Raw genomic sequence first — 17,933 nt, 5'->3', positions numbered from 1 at the left:
CAGAGGCCTTCAGTGAGGACACGGCCTCTGGGGGGTGGCATTGCCTCAGTTTACCCACCCCATGAGCCTGGGACGTGTGGTATCCGAGGTGATGCATATAATGTCATTTCTGTCCCCTGCTGCGGGGGCCCTCCCACCCCGCTGCGCATCGCCGCATGCCGACCCTCTCGCAGCTGCCTTGGTGTCCCTGGGCACCTCTTGTCCTCCATCTGGGGACCGACCCGAGCACCACGCCACGTCCTGCAGCACCTCTTGGACACCTGCAGCTCTTGGCACCTGTGTGGCTTTGGGGCCATCACAGGCACATGGGCTGGTGACCGAGGCTACTGGCGAGTCCAACGTCCCCAGGGTTTGGTGGCGGGGGAAGACCCCGTGTGGCGGTGAAGGCGAGGAAGGAGCTGCCCTGCCCGGTGGAGTTTTTCTTCATTCTTTGAAAGCCACAGAGACCTGCTGTGCTGGATTTGGGGCCGGCGGCAGTGCTGGGGCAGCGGAGCTGCGGTGATGGATGACGTGACACCCTTCCCAAATGCCTTCGCCGTGGGTGGCGGCGCCCCAAGCACAGTGACCTCTGCTGCGGAAAGTGGTGAGATATCTCCTGCCACAGCAGGATGCTCAGAAATGGTACCCGCCGGCTCCTGGTTTGGGGTTTAATTCACGCCCAGGATGGCCGGGAGGTGGCATGGACACGGGGACAGGGAGCTGCTGTCCTTGCAAAGCTGGCCTGTCTCTGCCAAGTGCACGGAGATGGTGCCACAGCCAGGCTGGCAGGGACAAGTACACGTCCCATGCCCAGGGCCTGGTCCACCAAAAATACCCCAGGAGAGGGCTACAAGGGAGAGGTGAGGTTTGGATCAGGGCGTTGCAGCGCTGCCCAGTCTGTATTTACCATGCCGTGGCCTTGTGCTCCATCCTGCCCTTGAGCGTGCAGCCTTGAGCCTGGCCCGGCACTGGCAGCAGTCCTCTTTCTGGCAGGGTCCCCTGGGTGTCCCAGTAGGGGGGGGATCACACAGTCCCCAGCCTGTGAGCTGTGGGGTCCCTGCCCTCCTGAGTGGGGGTCTGCAAGGGCTCCATCTCCACAGCCCAAGCCCACCCTGCTCAGCGCCGGGGTGCTGGCTGCCCCAGGGCTGCTGCGGGGAGCATCGCCCCAGCCCCGAGATCCTCCAGCACCCCAGTCCAGGAGCAGGGACAAGGAACAACGCCACCAGCACACGTCACAACACTTTATTGCCACAGCGGCCGCTGGCCATCCCAGTTCCCAGAGGGGGTCCACGCCGGGGCTGGGGCTGGGGCTGGGGCTGGGGCCGGGGCCCTGTCCCCTCGTACTGCTCGGACCCCTCCACGACTCACACTCTCCCCGTCCTCCATCCTGGCCCCCACGGAGCAGCCTCACGGCATCACTCCCATCCTGTTCTGGAGCCGGACGCCAGACCAAGGGTGCTGAGCGTGCCAGTGGCCTTCCCACGTCCTTCACTGCGGGGTGCGGGTGGCAGGGCCCCCCCGGGTTGCAGGGGCGGTCAGGTCACACCTCCATGCCCGGCGCCCGCCCCAGGCCCAGCGCCTGCACCAAGTCCTCGCTCAGCCCGCTCTTCAGCGTCCGTCGCACTGCGGGGAGAGGAGAGCGGCTGCTGGGGCCCCGTGTGCTGGGGAGGTGGCCCTGGGGTGGGGGATGAGGGGTCCCGGTGACATGCTTAGGTGCCAGGGTAGGTCCTGTGCCCTGTGGCTGGGGCTGTGTGGGCTCCAGAGCAGTCAGTGGGGATGGAGGCAGGGCATGGGGACAGGGACAGGGTATGGGGTGGTGTGGGGACAGGGACACAGAGATGGGAGTGGGACACAAGGATGGGAAAAAGTACAGGGACAGGGCATGGGGACAGCAATGGGACAGGGCATGGGGCAGGGTCAGAGCATAGGGCAGCGAGGGGACAGGGACGCAGAAACAGGACAGGACACAGAGGGGACAGACTAGATGGACCAAGAGATGGGACAAGGTACAGGGACAGAGGCAGAGCACGGGACGCAGACATCGGGACAGGGATGCAGAGATGGGACAAGGCATCTGGGCAAGGACACAGACATGGCAGAGTGCAAGGACAGAGCATGGGGCCAGGGACACTAAGATGGGACGGGGACACAGATGGGAAAGAGTATGGGGACAGAGCAAGGGGACAGAGATGGGACAGGGCATGGGGATGGAGACGCACAGATGGGAAAGAGCATCTGGGCTGGGACATGGGGTTGGGAGAGTACAGGGACAGAGCATGGGGACAGAGAGGGGACAGCGCAGGGCGGCAAGGACAGAGAGGTGGGACAGGGCGTGGGGACAGTGACAACAGGGACTCACGGGACTTCCTGTTGCCGCGGGACCTCCTGCGCTCCTTGTTGGCGCAGGGCCGGGGGTTGGCACTCTGCGTCACCGACTTCACCAGGCGGTCCATGATCTCGTCTGAGGCGTCATCAGGTGAGCTGGGGACGTCCTCCTGGGCCGGGGAGCCTTGGCTTGGGGTGATGTGCCCTGTCCCTGTGTGGGGGTATGAGGATGCTGGCACCAGCCGGGTGTCCCCATGGGCTGCCCCACTCTGCTGTCCTGTCCCCAGCCCGCTCCTACCCCGGCTGGCCCGGCTGCGTCGGGCAGGGACATCCGTGGGCAAGCTCAGGACGCTCTTCATGCTCTCATGGCCCACCTCCGCCTGCTCCTCCTGCTCGGGGCTGGCCGACACCACAGCAGGCGGTGCGGTGGCCTCGGCGATGCCGGAGAACTTCTCGGTCTGCAGGTGGGCGAGAGGCGGCCGTTGGGGACATGGGGCGGCCCTTGGGGCGCTGGGGGGACGCGGCCAGCAGTGCGGCCCCGTACCTCAGTGATGAGCCGCCCGCGGGTCTTGTTGCGCTCCCGGTGGGCGGCGCGCTTCTTCTGCTGCTGCAGGACGCGCTCCCGGCAGGTGCGGTACTCCAGGGCGAACTCCCGCAGCAGCTTGCAGATGGGCATCACCTTCACGTCCCGCACGGCGCTGGCTGGGTACCCCAGGTACAGCAGGAAGGAGTGAAACCTGCAGGGACGCTGGTCACCGCAGGTCCTTCCCACCACGGGTGGACCACAGGGCTGGGGGTCTGCTCGCGGAGAGCCGCCCACCTGTTGAGGACGCGCCTGTGGACCACCTTCAAGACGACGATGCGTTGCGTGCTGTCCTTGAGGAAGTCCGTCAGCTTGCTCTTCAGCACCGGCTTGGTCTCGTGCTTGGCGATCACCTTCAGGTTGTCCCAGGAGGCCCGGCAGCGCCGCTCCAGCTGCACCACGCTGTTGGCCAGCTCATCAAAGTCGACCTGGAGGAGGGAGATGTCAGCCCTCGGGGTGGTGTTGGTGGTGGGGTGGAGGTGTGGGCTCTGGGCCTAGCCTCACCTTGGCGGAGCGCGTGATGGAGGCGATCTCCGAGTAGAGGTCCGTGGTTTCTGGGAACTTCTCCACCACCATCTGGCAGAGGTGGTGGAGCAGGGACTGCCGGTGCACCGTGTCCTTCACTTCCGAGACCTTCTCCAGATAGCCCAGTTCAAAGCCTCTGCTCTGAAACCCCAACAGACTCAGCAGGGCCCCTCCACCCTCCCATCCTCCAGCAGACCACATGGACCACCACCAGCATCCACACCACCCAGCCTCAGGCACCTTCCCAAGCCTCACATGGTCCCTCTCGGGTACCCACATGCCATGGTCAGTCTCATCATCCTTGCAGCACCCATGACTGGCTGCATCGCCCCGCACCCCGTTCCTCACCTGGGAGCCATTCAAGAAGTTGCCCATGGCCAGCAGTGTGGCCAGGATGCACTTGAAGGTGTGATTTTTGGCCAGCTGCTCCATGCCCACTTTCAGATCAAACAGCGGCTCTGCTATCTCCTGGATGAGGATGGGGGCAGGTCAGACCCCTTGGGTGTCACCTCCCTCAGGGGCTTCAGCATTTGCCCTCAAACATGAGCACAACCGCCCCATGCTTGCCTTAGGGACCTGCAGCCTGTCCCCAACCAGAAGGACACCTCCCGTACTCAGACATGGCCACGTCCCACCAGGAACACACGTGGCTCATCCCAGGGACCCCGCTAGGGCCGGCAGTGGTGAGGGGGGATGGGGTAGGTGGCCCCGTACCTGCTCCAGGCTCTCGTAGTCCAGCTTGAAGGCCCAGAGCTGGAGCCTGGCCGTGAGGTCGCTGATGGAGGACAGGGAGAGCAGGAACTGCTCCGCAGAGCCCAAGGGCACATCAGGGTTAGCCAGCTGGGCCTCCTGGATCTTCTGCTTCTCCTCCTCAGTTGGGACCATGGTCAGGATTTTCTAAAGCAGGCGAGGGGATACATCAGACTCCAGCCACATCACCGCTCCCCATGCTGGTGGGAGATGTGACGTGTCACCCCAAGGCCATCTACATTGTGCCACACTGCCAGCACGGGCATGGAGACCTCCTGGACAGGGGAAAGGACCCACACGAGGACCCTGCTGGGGCCCAGCTTCTCACCTCGATCCCTTCCTTATTGACCGCAAACTCATCGAAGTTGAGCACGGCCGTCTTGATGATGTGGACGGGTGGCAGCACCGTGAGGCCGATGTTGATGGCGTTGCTCCTCTTGGGGTCCAGCACCACCACCACCTTCTTCCCATCGGTAGCTTTCTGCAGGGAGGACAGGGCGGAGGCTGGCAGCCAGGCAGAGGGCTCACCTTCATGAGAGCACCATGGACATGAGCCGGAGCTAAGCAAACCCATGCACTGACCATCCGCCCTGCCCCAACCTCCCCGCTGAGCCTCGGGGCTGTGGGTGCCTGTCAGCACAGGGTCAGGGTGATGGTGCATGCCCAGGGGACCCACATGAACCAACAGCCCCCCAAAGCTCCCCCAGCTGATGGTGCCAGCTTGCTGGTACCTTGGAAGCCGGCACCTCCTTCGCCCGGGACTCGAAGAGATGCTCCAGTTTGGCAGTGTTGACCTCAACGCTTTGCAGGGACGCCCACAGCGTCGCCTGCCCAAACCTGCCCGGCCCCACAGAGCCATCTAGCTGCTTCAGCTCCTTCCAGAAGAGCTTCACTGTCCTCTTCTTCTTGGCTTGGGAAGGGCCATCAGTGGCCGAAGGGCCTGGAAGCCCTGGAGGGGGTGGGCAGCCGGGGACCATAGGAGGTGGAGGGGGAGGTGGCGGGCAGCCAGGGACCATAGGAGGTGGAGGGGGAGGTGGTGGACAGCCAGGGTCCATGGGAGGTGGAGGGGGAACCATGAGAACTCCAGCGCTCGCTGCCTGGATGCCGGGAGGAAGGAAGGAGCCATTGGCTATGGGCCCCGTGTCCAAGATGTCAAAGTCTTCCTCCTCCCCCAGGTCAGTGAAGTCCAGGTCCTTGATCTTCAGCTGCACGGGGCTGGCCTGAAGGTGCTCCCACGATAGCTCCGTGTCCTTCTTGATGGGCATCATCATGGTTTTCTCCAGCTTCTGCGTGTGGGTCTCAGCGTCGATGTTGGACGTGGCACGTGCCAGCTTAGCGTGGGCGCTGGCCACCGGCCCGTCCGGAGCCCTGCCATGGAGCCAGGTGCTCTCCTGCTCCCGACCACCGCGTCCCTCAGCGCAGCCCTGCCTGGTGCCCGTCTCGTCCTCACCCTGGTAGGGGGAGGACGACAGCCCCTCGGGGAAGACCTTCTGCCTCCCCAGCTCCGAGGAGCCCTTAGCGTAGAGCATGTCCAGCATGAACTTGGTATCGGAGGAGATGGCGCTGCAGGAGTCGGTGGTGTCCTGCCGGCCTGCGTGGGACCCTGCAGGGAGATGGGGAGGGGGTGAGACAGCCCGCCCAACAGGAGGGTGCTGCTGGGCCGCACGTCGAGTTTGGGGAACTTTCCCTGGTGGGAGCACGCTCGGACACTGGTATTTGGAGTGGGATGGCGCCAGCGCCTCCATGGCGCCCAGCATGATGGGCCAGAGGGACCACTGCCACCCACTCCTGGATCCTGGTGGGCCCAGAGGGGACATGCTCCAACCCCATTCCTGCACATACTCATGCTGGGTGGCTCCGTCCCGGGCTCAGGGGTGCCGCTGTCCCCATCCCAAGCGACGAGATGCTCCGGAGCAACATCACTGAGGATGTCGAGCCGTCCCTTGGCCATGGCGGAGATCTTCTCCTTCTGGGCAGCAGCCAGGTTCTCCAGGAAGCGAGCTCTGCGAGACAGGGGCAGCCATCAGCTGGGGGCACCAGGGGGCAGGGGAGGTGGGGATGGGCAAACCACACCACATGGCACCACACAGCAAGCACCACGCGGGCCGGGTCCTGCACCAAAACCCCCGGCACCAGCCGCACCACAGCAGGGTCCATCCATGTCCCCAGCTGCCTCCAAGCCCTTCAGAGAGATGGGTAATGCCACCATGGCTTGGGGACGGGGGGACAGGGATGCCACAGCCCACCAGGAGCCGAAGGCAGGGGAAGCATGGCCATGTAATGGGTGAGGCTGGCAGGGACCTCTGGAGGTCGCCTGGCCCAACCCCTGCTCCAGCAGGGCCACCCAGAGCAGGTTGCCCAGGACCATGCCCAGGTGGCTTCTGAGCATCTCCAAGGATGGAGACTCCACCACCACCTCTGCCACCATCACTCTTTGGCCCCAAGCTGGTGTTCACCACGACCCCCAAGCTGCGAGACTGAGCTCCCAGGAGGGCACCACGGTGGAGCTGGGACACACGAGGATCCTCCTCCTGCTCCTCGGCCCTCCAAGGCCAGATACCTCTGGCCTGAGTAAGCGCATGCCTGGAGACACACGCATGCCTCTACTTACTCAAACCTCCTCAGAATAGGCTTGTCCCCATGCAAGGAGGGGGCATCCTCCCGCCTGAGGGAAAACAGGGGTTAGCCCCTGCTAACGGGGGTCTCCTGCACCCACCCCCCAGCCCCAAGGCATGGCCTGGGGACCCCCATCAAGAACTCCCCTTGCCTGGGTTCTGCATGGTGTTGGCGACGTGGGGGCACCGTCCCCATCATCAGAGCCACCAGGAAGGTTCTTGTGGACGATGCCAGCTCCAGGGCTGCACCACCAAGGAGCACCATTAACGGGGTTTGGAGGGCACTGCCACCCCAAGTGGGACCCCGGTGGCATGGGGGTCCCAGCCATCCAGCCAGGACACAAGCAGAGGAGATGCAAGGGCTGGGAACAGCAAGTGGGGTGCACCGGGAGGCATCACACGCGTGCAAAGCCTGGGCACTTACCAGACAGGGGCAGGTTGGTGCAGCCTGCAAAAGGAAAGATAGAAAGAGTGGGCAGAGGAGAGAATCAGCATGGCCAGAGAAGAGGAGCAGGGGGGAAGAGATGGAGCTGGAGAAGAGGCGTGTGTGCCCCAGTGGGGCCAAATGATGCTGTGAAAGCCCTGGCTGGACCACCTCGGACTGTCCTCTCCTGGCTTGTGCATCTTGCCGGCCCCGATGCCTGCCTAGACCTCGTTGCATCCCCAGTGCTCCCTTGGGACGGGTGTACCCCAGCAACGACATGGTGGTGGGACCCTCCTCGCCTTCAGCCCCAGGGCACCATCCCCACCTGGCTGCTTACTTGTACACGCTCCTCTCGCCGGGGCCTGGGGACTGCTCCTTCTCGGGCGAGGTGCACGGCAGAGACAGCCGCAGGCTGGACGTGCTGTTGTAGGTGCTCTTTGGGCATGGCCTGGAGAAAGAGGTGGCACTGATGGAGACCTGGGGGGGACCCCCCATGCTGCATCCCGGTATCCTCACATCCCATACTTACTCTGCTGGGATGCTCGGCTCAGGGCTATCCTCAACGGGGGGCTCCTTTGGGGTGCTGGGGCTCCCCAGCACAGGCTGGGGGTCGGGGCTGGGCTCGGCACAGCTGCCATGAGCACGCCACCCGCGCCGGCCCTCGTCTGTCTTCCTCCTCTCCTTGCGCCCACCCGGCGACGGCTCCTCCACCCCGTCCTCCAGCTTGAGAGCGCTCTGCAGGGGGGACGGGGATGCCCAGTGAGCCCCCTGGGCACTGCTCCCACCCCACACACCCACCCTCCCCAGGGAGATGGACGTGGACATCGCCCCAGGGTGCCCCGCTCACTTCGTAGAGCACGAACTGCTGCTTGAGGTCGAGGTCGGTGCCCTTGCTGCTCAGGTACTGCTGCACCACCCTCTCCATGCCCTGCTGCTCCAGGCAGTCCGTCACGTCGTAGAAGGAGTCCTGGTCCGGGAGGGCAGCCAGCGTCTGGCCAGGAACAGAGGGACAGGGCTGGGACGGGTGCGATGGGGACAGGGTGGCCCCACGGCACGGCATGGCCACCCCCGGCGCTGACCTTGTTGATGAGGGTCATTGCGAACACCAGCAGCTCCGTGTCGGCCCCATTGCGCTGCTGCAGGATGGCCATCAGGTTGGACCATGGACACACGCCTGGGACAAGCGACGGGTGCAGGTGACACCAGGGCTGCAGCTGGGGCAGGTTTGGGACACAGCACGCTGCATCCCCAGTATCTCCCCCCATCCCCATCCCTGCTGGGGGCTCTTGGTGGGCTCCCATGGGCCATGGCCATCACACAGGGGGTTGGCGTGGGACAGACAACGTGTCCTCTGTGTCGAACCATCCCCAAGCACGAATCTCGCTGGCAGCTGGGGCTGCACTCACCTCTCGCCTGGTCCACAGCGTTGACGGCACGGATGAGGAGCAGGGCGTTGGGCTCCGTGTACTCCACGAACACCAGCAGCAGCTTCAGCGCCATCTTTACCACCAGGCGGAACTGGGACGAGGGACAGCGGCCGTGGCAGGGCGCTGCCAGCACGGGGTGGCTGTGCCCGTGCCCCAGGGCTGGTGGCTTCACCAGCAACTCTGGGGACAGGTCACGGTGCTGTGGGGCCAGGGTCCTACAGCTGGGATCCTGATGTCCTATGGGCACTGAGAAGGGGCCTGGGGTGGGACCCCCCTCTTATGTTCAACCTCTGTGCCCAGGAGCATGGTCACATTTGTCTGGGGACTCTGGGTGACTTCTGTGAGCAGCACCCAATGAGCCTGAGGGTAGGAAGGCACCAAGCCCATTCCAAAGGCGAGGTGTGGGGTGAACCCCCCAAGGGACAGCACATGGGGACAGCCACAGAGAGGGGTCACTGCTGCTTACCAGGCTTCCCGACAGCGTGTACAACCACTGGACGGTCTCGTTGTGGTTGATGACACCCTGCATCCCGTCCATGAATAGCATGATCTGGCTCAGGGCTGCAAGGCAAGGTCACGGGATGGTGGCCACCCTGAGCAGAGCCTTCTCCACCCTGCAAGAGGGACACCCCCAGCCTTCCACCACCCCCTGGACCAAGTACCAACCACGGAGGATGTAGTTCTGGTAGTTCTGATCAGCCTCTGCCCCCACTTTGATCAGGCACGTCAGCCCATCCAGGTTCACAAACTCGGGCACCAGGTCCTTGTCCTCCTGCGGGGAGAAGCCCAGGCGTTGTCCCAGCGCACGTGGTGGGGACACAGCCAGCCCCTGGCTGGGGACACGGACCCAGGGCCACCTACCTGGAAGAGCTGCTTGAGGGAGAAGAGGGAACGCCGCAGCTCCGGCCCCTGCGAGTTGTACAGCTTCTCTGCAAGGAAAAGGGTTGGAACAGGCTGCCCGGGGCAGTGGTGGTGTCCCCATCCCTGACGTGTTTCAAAGACGTGTGGACGTGGCACTAAGGGACATGGTTTAGTGGTGGGACTCGGAAGGTCAAGTGGTTGGACTTAGTGATCCTGAAGGCCTTTTCCAACCTGGGTGTTTCTATGATTCTGTGAAACGGGAGATGTGAAGTGATGGCCTGGCCAGGAGCTCCGAAATGCTCCCAGTGCCAGCACCGATTCTCTGGGGCACGTGGCCACACAAGGGTGGAACAGCAGCAGCTCCCCCACAGCTGCTTATTTCAGCACTGCCACCTTCCTATTTTCTTTCCTTTTTTTTTTTTTTTAAAATTTTTCTGCATAGACATAAATATCCCCTCTGGTTTCCTGCGCAGAACCGAAACAGGAACACAGGCAGAAGGCAGAGCCACTTTTAGCCATTCCTCCCCACCGTGTGGGAGCAGCAGCCCCAGGGCAGTGCTGACCCTTCGTGAGGTTTGGGGGCATCTCAGGAAGCATCTCACCCTGCTGGGATCACCCACCATGGGGCACTGGGTGCCATTACACCCGCTCTGCCACCCCTCTTTGTCCCTGTCCCACGGCTGACAGCCCTCAAAGGAGGCCCACAGCTCACCAAATCCATTTTTCTCTGTTTCACTGCTTTTCTATTTATTACTTCTTTAAAAATAGCCGTGCTTCTGGTTTCCTCTCGCTTGCCCGCTCTGAACTCCAAATTGTATTATCCGAGCATCCCAAGTTCCCCGGGTCAGGTTCGGAGCTGTAACGAGCCCCAGGCCAGCTGCCCACGCTGCTTCCCAGCCAGGCCGACGAGCGCTCTGCCAAACCCCAGCTCCCGGCATCCTCCCAGCCGCGCTGCCGGGCCGACGGGGCCGGGGCACGGAGCAGCCCGGAGCCTGGGAACCGCGAGCGGGGAGCGTGACCCCGACCCCAGCCCCGGTCCCTGCCCTCCCCTCCCGGCACTACTCCGCTCCGTGCTGGCTTTTCCCCCTGCTCCGGATGGAAAGACTCGAGCTGTCCGAGCGCTCTTGTCCCCGTGTAAGCCGTTTGTTTGCATTCTCCACGGCTATATTTAGGTCTTGCCTGGATGACCCAAAATACCCGCAGCGCGCGATGCGTTCCCAGCCTGAGAAGCAGAAGCCCCGACCTGCACGGGGGGGGAGGACCCCGGCAGCCTCGTGGCACCACAAGGCCACCACCATGGCCACCACCACCCAGCCCGGCTCACCAATGATGGCGTGGACGCGGACGGAGAGCTGGGTGCGCAGGATCAGCGTCGGCCGCCGGCCCTTCCTGGGGCGAGGGGGAAGGAGGGTGAGCGCCGGTGCTTGCTCACGCGGCGTCCCCGTGCCCCCAGTGCCCTGTGTGCCTCACCTGACCTCCTCGTAGAAACCCTCCAGGTCATCCTTCTGCTCCAGCAGGGACAGGTCGAGGTCCAGGTAGTGGCCGGATGGGGAGACCTGCAGTGTGCAGTCCTCCAGCTGGGGACGCAGACAGCCGGGATGAGACACGAGCCACCGTGCCCACCTCGTGTCCCCACCGGTGACAGCGATGTTCCTCCCGGCTGCATAAACCCACGTCCCCAAGCTGGTCCTGCAGGACTGCAGGTGACACTACCTCGTCCCCCCCGCAGCGCCATCCCCACGGGGACGTGTCCTCCCTCCCACCACGCTGCAGGGAAAGCCCAGGGGACCAGCATCGGACCTGGGGGGGAAACACGAAGCCCACACCAGGAAAAAACACAGGGCAAGGGTGGCACCCGTGCCATCGACTGTCCCTGGGGCGGGGGACCCAGCCTGACGCTGCCAGCATGTCCCGCAGAGGGGAGCAGTCGGGGCAGGGCTGGTTTCCTCCCTCACCCCCGCAGCAGCACACAAACACAGCAAGCCCTGCATGGGTTTCCCAGTGGCTGTGGGTGCCTGACCTGCCCCGTATGACTCAGCCCCGCACCCGGCCACGTGGCGGGGCGGGGAAGCATCAAACCCAGCACTGCTCCTGCTCCTAACATTGCTCCTGCTGCTAATGCATCCTCCGTGTCCTGGCATGCCTGCTGTGCCATCCCCCATCCCTCGCTACAGCAGGGATAAATCCCTGTTATTAATGGTCACGGCTCCACTGGCGTCCCCGCTGCTTCCCAAGGGCTGGGAGAGCTGGCGACGCGCTGGAGCAGGCTGGCAGAGCACCACCAGCTCTGGATCCGGCCCCTGCGTCGCCCTGTGCTTGCTCTCCGTTGAGTCACAAGCCTGCGCAAACCTTTGCACATCTGACTTTGCCGCCAGCACGGCTTCAAAACCAGAAGTCAGGACAGCACCGTGCCACATGTGTTGGAATAACAGCCTGGCGTCTGACCAAGCCTCCAGAAAAGTGGCAATTTGGCAGGGCAGCTCTGTCGGGTTAGACGCAGTCGTTGCGTTGTTTGCATCCCACTCCACCTGGCCATGGCAACACAAGCAAACACCATCTAAGGGCTTGCTTGCAGGGGAAAGGCTTCGAATCCTGCTCCGAGGCTTCTCCTGGGCTTCTCTGCACCCTCCCAGGCACAGCAGGATGAACCAGCACCCGGGTGCAATCAAACACAGCAAAAAGCAGCTCCCAAAGGAAAAAAATTGCCTCTGCTCGGTTGCCAGAGCCCTGCAAGCCGGAGATAACATCCACAGCTCCTATCGGGGCCGGTGACATGTCCCAGCTGGCGGCCGTGCACTTCCCGTGTGAGCTTGGCCGTGCTCCCCACGAGGGATGCTCTGAGCCCAAGGGATGCTCCTGCCCAGCAAATGCCATCCCCTGGGGATGGGGATGGGGACAGGGACAGGCCATCTCATGCCAGGGATGCCCTGCCAAGCCTCCCAGCTTGGCATTTCCATGCTGGACCTCATGGCTGGGCTTGCTCCTGCACCCTCGGACAAGGTTTTAAAAGATCCGAGCCTTGCGGTCACGCTGCTGGGGACAGCACGGTGGGGCCACAGGGTGACAACAGCTCCCAGTGCAGGGTTGTGTCCCTGTTCTGAGCCCTGGTGTCACGAGGAAGCTTTGATCTGTCTGCCTCCAGCATGGGAAAGTGTTTTAAAACAGCGCGGGGCCGCAGAGAGCCCGGGGACAAAGCGGAGCAGGGGGGAGGAGGAGAGCATCCCACGCTCACACCTCCAGCACGCAGCTCCCATAGCGCTGCTGGCGTCCTCCAGGCAGCAGGCAGAGCGGTTTGGGGACCTGCTGGGACCACGAAGCTGGTGCTGGTGCCCGTCCCTAGAAGGGACAAGGACCCTGCACAGCAGCACGGCTCTCAGCAGCCTGGAGAGGTCTCCTGCATGCATTGAAAGCTCAGTGCCACCCCAACAGCTCCAAATTGAACGCTGGAGAAGGTGGAAACACACGGGATCTCCCTGACTGTGAGCTTCAAAGCTCAGCGAGGACACGCACAGCCAGCAAACGACCTCCTGTTGAAAGCTGGCTTTGCTGGAGCAGGACTGCCCTCTCCAAACCATGGGGCTGTGATGGAGGTGCCCCCACCGGTGAGCATGTCTGGAGGTCTCCATAGCCAAGGGAGACAAACGGACACATCTAAAACCATCCTTGCTGTACCAGCCTTTGCCAGAACGAGCTGAGTTTCTCTCTGCTGACCCACACCACTCGTCCAAGCAGAGGCGTCCCACACGGAGCTGCAGGCTGCTCCAAGCCACGTGCTGGAGAAGCATCCCCGAGGAGAGCCCCATGCCACCCAGCTGGACCAGGACTTGTCCCAGCAGAGCCTTGCACGAGTGAAAGGGATGTCCGCAGGGCCAGCAGGCATATCGTTAACTCAGGGAAGCTCCCCAGGTTTGATGTAGCTGATGGGGGAGCATCCGTCATGCTTGGGACCCAGACAACCCACCCTGGGTGCAGCAGCCTGGTGCTGCTCAGAGGTGCAACCTGTCCTGAGCTCCTACCCTGTGTGAGCAGCAGCTCCCCAAAAATCTATATGCAAGCTGGAGCATCGCCCTTGGCCTCCCCTGGGCTGCAGGAGGACACGGCATCCTCCTTATCTGCCAGCTGCAGAAACACTTCCCCCCATCTCTAACACTTTCTTCTTTTTGGCAACCACAATTTCCCAACTTTGTTGAGCTGCGTAACGCTCTGGGCGGCTCTAAGAGAGCATATTTAAAGAAACTCTTTGGTGGAAACATGCGACGTGGGCATGGTCCTCGCCTCCTTGTGCTGGCCTCGGGACGGACCCAGAACCCAAACCAGCCCCAGCTGGGTAAGCAGAAAGCTAAAGATGCTTTAAAACCCCTGCCAGAGGCTGGTGTTGGGGCAGAGCCAGCGCAACGCCCGGATTGCGAACTGGAGAGAGCCATGCCACGGGGCGCCCCACACAGCTCTTCTGGGAAGGGGAATTTGCTGAAACCGGCATTGTTTGTTCCAGCTGAGGCTCAGACTCAAGGCAGTAGTTGAACACAAAGCTCAGGATGAATTTTACACAGCATGAAGCAGGACCTGGCAGCAGCTGTAGCAACGTCTGCAGCACCCGCAGCGCGCGGCATCCTTCAATCAGCACCGCTCTGCCCCCCACGCCTGGGGCTGCCACCTCTGTGCACTTCAAACTCAGGCAAATCTCTTGTGCCAGCAGACCCAGCACAGCTCGCTCTCCAAACACACGCTACAATGTCTGAAAATGTCTGCAGCTTCTCTTCTAAACTCTTCTCGCACCCGGAGGTGATGGCGGAGGAGGTGGACAGGGCCGTGGGCAGCTCTCCCCGCGCAGGAGCAGCCCCACCACGCAGCCAAGGGCACGCACCATGCTTCGGGTACCTGGGTTCGCTCTGGGGCTGGTGGGGGTGTCTGTCACCAGGGCGCTCAGTTGCTGCCTCCTACCCTTTCCTGCCTGACGGATGGCAGCACATGGATGGGAGCACTGCCCATAAGGGCAGGAAAAAAAAAATAAAGCAGGAGGGCTCTGGAGGTCACTCAGCCCCAAGCTGGCCCAGAACTGCACGCTTGCTCATGCGCTGCCCTCTCCACCCAGGCCTGAGCTCCTGCTTCTCACCACTACCAGAGGCACCCGTGGCTCAATAACCCCCAAAATCCACCAAAATCCAGAGCTCTGGGCACTCCAACCACAACCTATTGTGCTGACGCAGCAGTTTTTTGCTCTTCTGCAGGTTTCCTGGCAAGGAGTGGGATAGCGTGGCTCCGGACAGTTTGGTTTCATAACAGTTTGGAAAATCCCTGGACTGGGGGATGAGACAGTGCTGGTGTGGGGCACGGGTAAAGGGAGCACGGTGGCCTCTAGAGAGTGAGGGGACACCTCGCCAAGGCAGCTCCCAGGGGCAGCGGTGGCACAGAGACGGCCTCGCTGCCACCCTCTGCAATCCGGTTCTGCAGACCCAGCGCCGCTCTGGCTGTGCCCAGCAGGCTGGTTTGCAAAGGGATCTCCGTTACAGCGGTCACACGCTGTTGTAGAAAACATGGGTTTTGCAGAAAAACACTTGGAGGGGTTTAAAAAACACACCCGCACCCAGAGGGAGCATCACCCAGCGGAGCTGCAGAACTGCTGGAAGCGAAGACGAGATAGCATCAGCTCGAGGCAGAACAATACGGCCGGGGAAAACAAAGCGGGAAGGTATTTCAGGCACAAACATGCTTTCCGGAAAACATGAAAAAGTCATCAGCTGCAGGGAGAGGAAGCGCCGAGGGTGTCACAGGGCAGGACGGGCTGTTCGGCAGGGACACGCAGAGATGCCAGTGCGAGAAACCATCTGCCCCAGCAAAAGGCAGGGAGAACAAATCCTGCATGGGATCTGATGGGTCCCTGGGGCAGGTTGTCCCGAGGAGACTGCTCGGTTCTCCGAGGATGCGCAGGGACCCGGCCCTGCTCCCTCCTGGTCTCCCCGGGAGTGTGCTGCTGAGCGGCATCCCCAGCTGAGCTTTTATAGCAGATTTATAGGGGGAAAAAAAAATAATAAAAAAAACCTGTCTGCTCATTTACTAATTTTAGCGCAGTGAGTAATGGAGCAGAGAGCAGCACCTGGCATGGCGGGCACGTCCGAACGATGGGAGATATCGTGCCAGGATAAGGCTGCCCCGGGGTGCCAGCTCCTGATTTGGACCCAGCCCGTGGGATGGGAGAGCAGCCACGCTCTGCAGGGCAGGAGGCTGGCGGTGGAGGCACCGGCACGCGCGAGCCCCAGCAAGCATCCCCGTGCCCGCGGTGGCACCCCGGGACCGCGATCCCGTTACAGGCAGCTCCTGCCCGGGGAGGAGGACGCATGCCTGAAATTTGAGTTCGCTCCATTCGTCATGTCTCGGGCTGTTTGTTCCCAAACAGACTCCGTTTAGTCACCGCCTAAAAATCCCATGATGGTGACAACATGAGATGCTGCTGCTCTGCTCCAAGAAAAATGAAAGTGGGGATGAAAGGAGCTTGTTTGGCTCAGGGAAAGGGCTCAGAGCAACCCCCTTCCCATCGCCCCCTCCTGCCCATGTCCCTGCCTCCCCTGCCTTTGCTCCTGAGGTGCCACAGGCTGCAGGAGGGAGATGCTCGGCCATCAGTGAGGTGCTGCCAGGTTCCATGCCCACGGGGCCGTGTTCAGAAGGCAGAAAACCAGCCTGTCCCCAGCAGGAGGTGACCGTAGAGGATGCTCTGAAAGCATCACGCTAACAGAAGACTCCCGGGTGGGAAGGTCCCCAGGGAGAGGAGGCTCCAGGTTCCCCGTTCCCTCTCTCCTAGCCTGGATCATGTTGGGGACAGGACGCCAGCCCAGCCTCAGACCTCCAAGACCCACAGCAGGGCACAGCGCCGTGCTCCAGCCTCCTCCCGGCCTCCACACGGAGCCCGTGTCCTCCGCTGCCCACGACACGCCAGAGGAAGTCGCTCAGCACGTTTCATGGAGCGCACGCGTTTCCGCACAGCTTTCCAGCCCCGCCGTACAAACAAAAGCAGTGGGACGGGGGCCGGTGGCCCTGCGGCTCCGTGTGCTGCAGCGAGGCCGCCCGGATCCTGCTCGCGGCGTTTGGCGGCCGGAGGCTCAGCTCCGCTCCGTTACAGCGTGGCACGGGAGCGCGCTCCCCAGCAGCGGTGCTGCCGCTACCCCGCGTCCCTGGCACACGAAGGCAGCTGCCGGGCCATGCCAGGGTGGCTGTCGGATGGGAAACTGCCTGAACAAGCGCAGCCACTTCCTCCGAGACGACTCACGAGGGGCCGGATGAGAAATGGCATCACCCACCGGTGGGGCTCGCCAATTCCGCCGTGACTCAGGCGGGAGCGAGGGCCACCGCTTCGGCGGGCCCCGGGGCTCTCTCCAAGCAGCTCGTGGACGTGTGGTGGCACCGCCTGCGCCCGGGTCACCCCAGGCAGCCGCCGCGTCCCCATGGTACCGCATGGACGCATGGCCACGGACGCACGGACACGGACACACAGTCACAGAAGCACTTGCCCCTTGCAGGGATGGAGCCGTGGCTTTGCGCGCTCTCTCCGCGCATTTTCCCGAGCCCCCCAGCCACAAACCGCCGTCTCCTCCATCCCCTCCCGACCCCTCTCCAGATCCCGAAAACAACCGGGCACCGGGGAGCCCCCAGCCCCGCGGGCCCCCCACCCACGAAGCGCTGCCCGGGAATGCTCAGCAGGGTCCCGGCAGCCCCGCTCCGCTCGGGACCCCCCCCAGCTCTCCGCCGCCGCCCCCCCTTTACCGGCAGCGGCGCTCCGAGCAGCCGGTGCAGCGCGGGCAGCTGCGCGCCCAGGGCCAGCGCCTCCGCCACGGCGTAAACCGGGGCTCGGCGCGGCTCCGGGAAGCTGCCGCAGCCGAAGGGGTCGGCATCCTCCAGGTACTGGACCCGGCACTGCACCGCCGCCTCCGCCATGGCGGCACCGCCGCTGCCGCCGCCCCGCGCCCGCAGCTCCGGGGGGGGGAGGCAGCGACCCCGGCACCGCCCCGGGGCCGCCCCTGCTAACGGGGACCGCCCCGCGCTCGGGCGCCCTCCGCGGGTGCACGAAGGGATCGTAAGGGGTTTCTGCTGGGTGCGCGGGGACGTGCGGAGCGTGCCGTCATGATCCGGGTGCATGGGGATGCTCTGGGTACCCTGGGGTGCTCCGGGTGTGCCAAGATGCTTGGGGTGTGCAGGGATGGTCAGGGTACCCCGGGATGCTTGGGGTGTCCCAGAGGATGCTCAGGGTGCTCTGGGATGCTCCGGGTGCACAGGGACGCCCTGGGTACCCTGGGATGCTCTGTGTGTGCCAAGACCCTTGGGGTGTGCAGGGATGCTCCGGGTGCTCTGGGATGTTCGAGGTGCCCCAGGAGATGCTCAGGGTGCTCCGGGATGCTCCAGATGCACAGGGATGCTCTGGGTACCCTAGAGGATGCTCAGAGTGCACAGGGATG

The 17,933-nt window shown here is 63.3% G+C and overlaps 1 protein-coding gene across 3 annotated transcripts; it reads right to left on the bottom strand.

Moving 5' to 3' along the window:
* Positions 1–1,206: 1,206 nt before the first annotated feature.
* FHOD1 (formin homology 2 domain containing 1) lies at positions 1,207–17,481 on the bottom strand. 3 transcript variants are annotated; one of them, XM_040570981.1, is made up of 21 exons: positions 17,245–17,480; positions 10,960–11,066; positions 10,814–10,878; positions 9,490–9,557; positions 9,295–9,400; positions 9,095–9,189; positions 8,608–8,719; positions 8,281–8,375; positions 8,049–8,192; positions 7,731–7,936; positions 7,539–7,649; positions 6,005–6,165; positions 4,894–5,765; positions 4,491–4,643; positions 4,127–4,309; positions 3,392–3,880; positions 3,125–3,315; positions 2,849–3,041; positions 2,603–2,762; positions 2,339–2,515; positions 1,207–1,602 (listed from the first exon to the last, which is right to left on the bottom strand). In XM_040570981.1, the coding sequence occupies exons 1-21, from the start codon at positions 17,413–17,415 to the stop codon at positions 1,520–1,522; spliced, it is 3,942 nt and encodes a 1,313-aa protein (XP_040426915.1). In that variant the 5' UTR covers positions 17,416–17,480; the 3' UTR covers positions 1,207–1,519. The 3 variants fall into 3 exon arrangements, with proteins under 3 accessions (XP_040426915.1, XP_040426916.1, XP_040426914.1); XM_040570982.1 differs by having other exon boundaries at positions 2,339–2,762; positions 3,392–3,553; positions 3,761–3,880; positions 17,245–17,479; XM_040570980.1 differs by having other exon boundaries at positions 2,339–2,762; positions 17,245–17,481.
* Between the last annotated feature and the right edge of the window lie 452 nt (positions 17,482–17,933).

This window comes from Cygnus olor, chromosome 12, assembly GCF_009769625.2.
Source record: "Cygnus olor isolate bCygOlo1 chromosome 12, bCygOlo1.pri.v2, whole genome shotgun sequence".
Lineage (NCBI taxonomy): Eukaryota > Metazoa > Chordata > Aves > Anseriformes > Anatidae > Cygnus > Cygnus olor.
This window is presented reverse-complemented; position numbering and strand designations above follow the sequence as displayed.

Excerpts from the sequence above, each read along its gene's own strand:
- FHOD1 (XM_040570980.1), bottom strand. The coding sequence starts at position 17,415 with ATGGCGGAGGCGGCGGTGCAGTGCCGGGTCCAGTACCTGGAGGATGCC. Across the intron at positions 11,067-17,244 it reads TGCTCGGAGCGCCGCTGCCG|CTGGAGGACTGCACACTGCA; the intron begins GTAAAGGGGGGG and ends CTGCGTCCCCAG. Across the intron at positions 8,720-9,094 it reads ACACGCTGTCGGGAAGCCTG|TTCCGCCTGGTGGTAAAGAT; the intron begins GTAAGCAGCAGT and ends CCCTCGTCCCAG.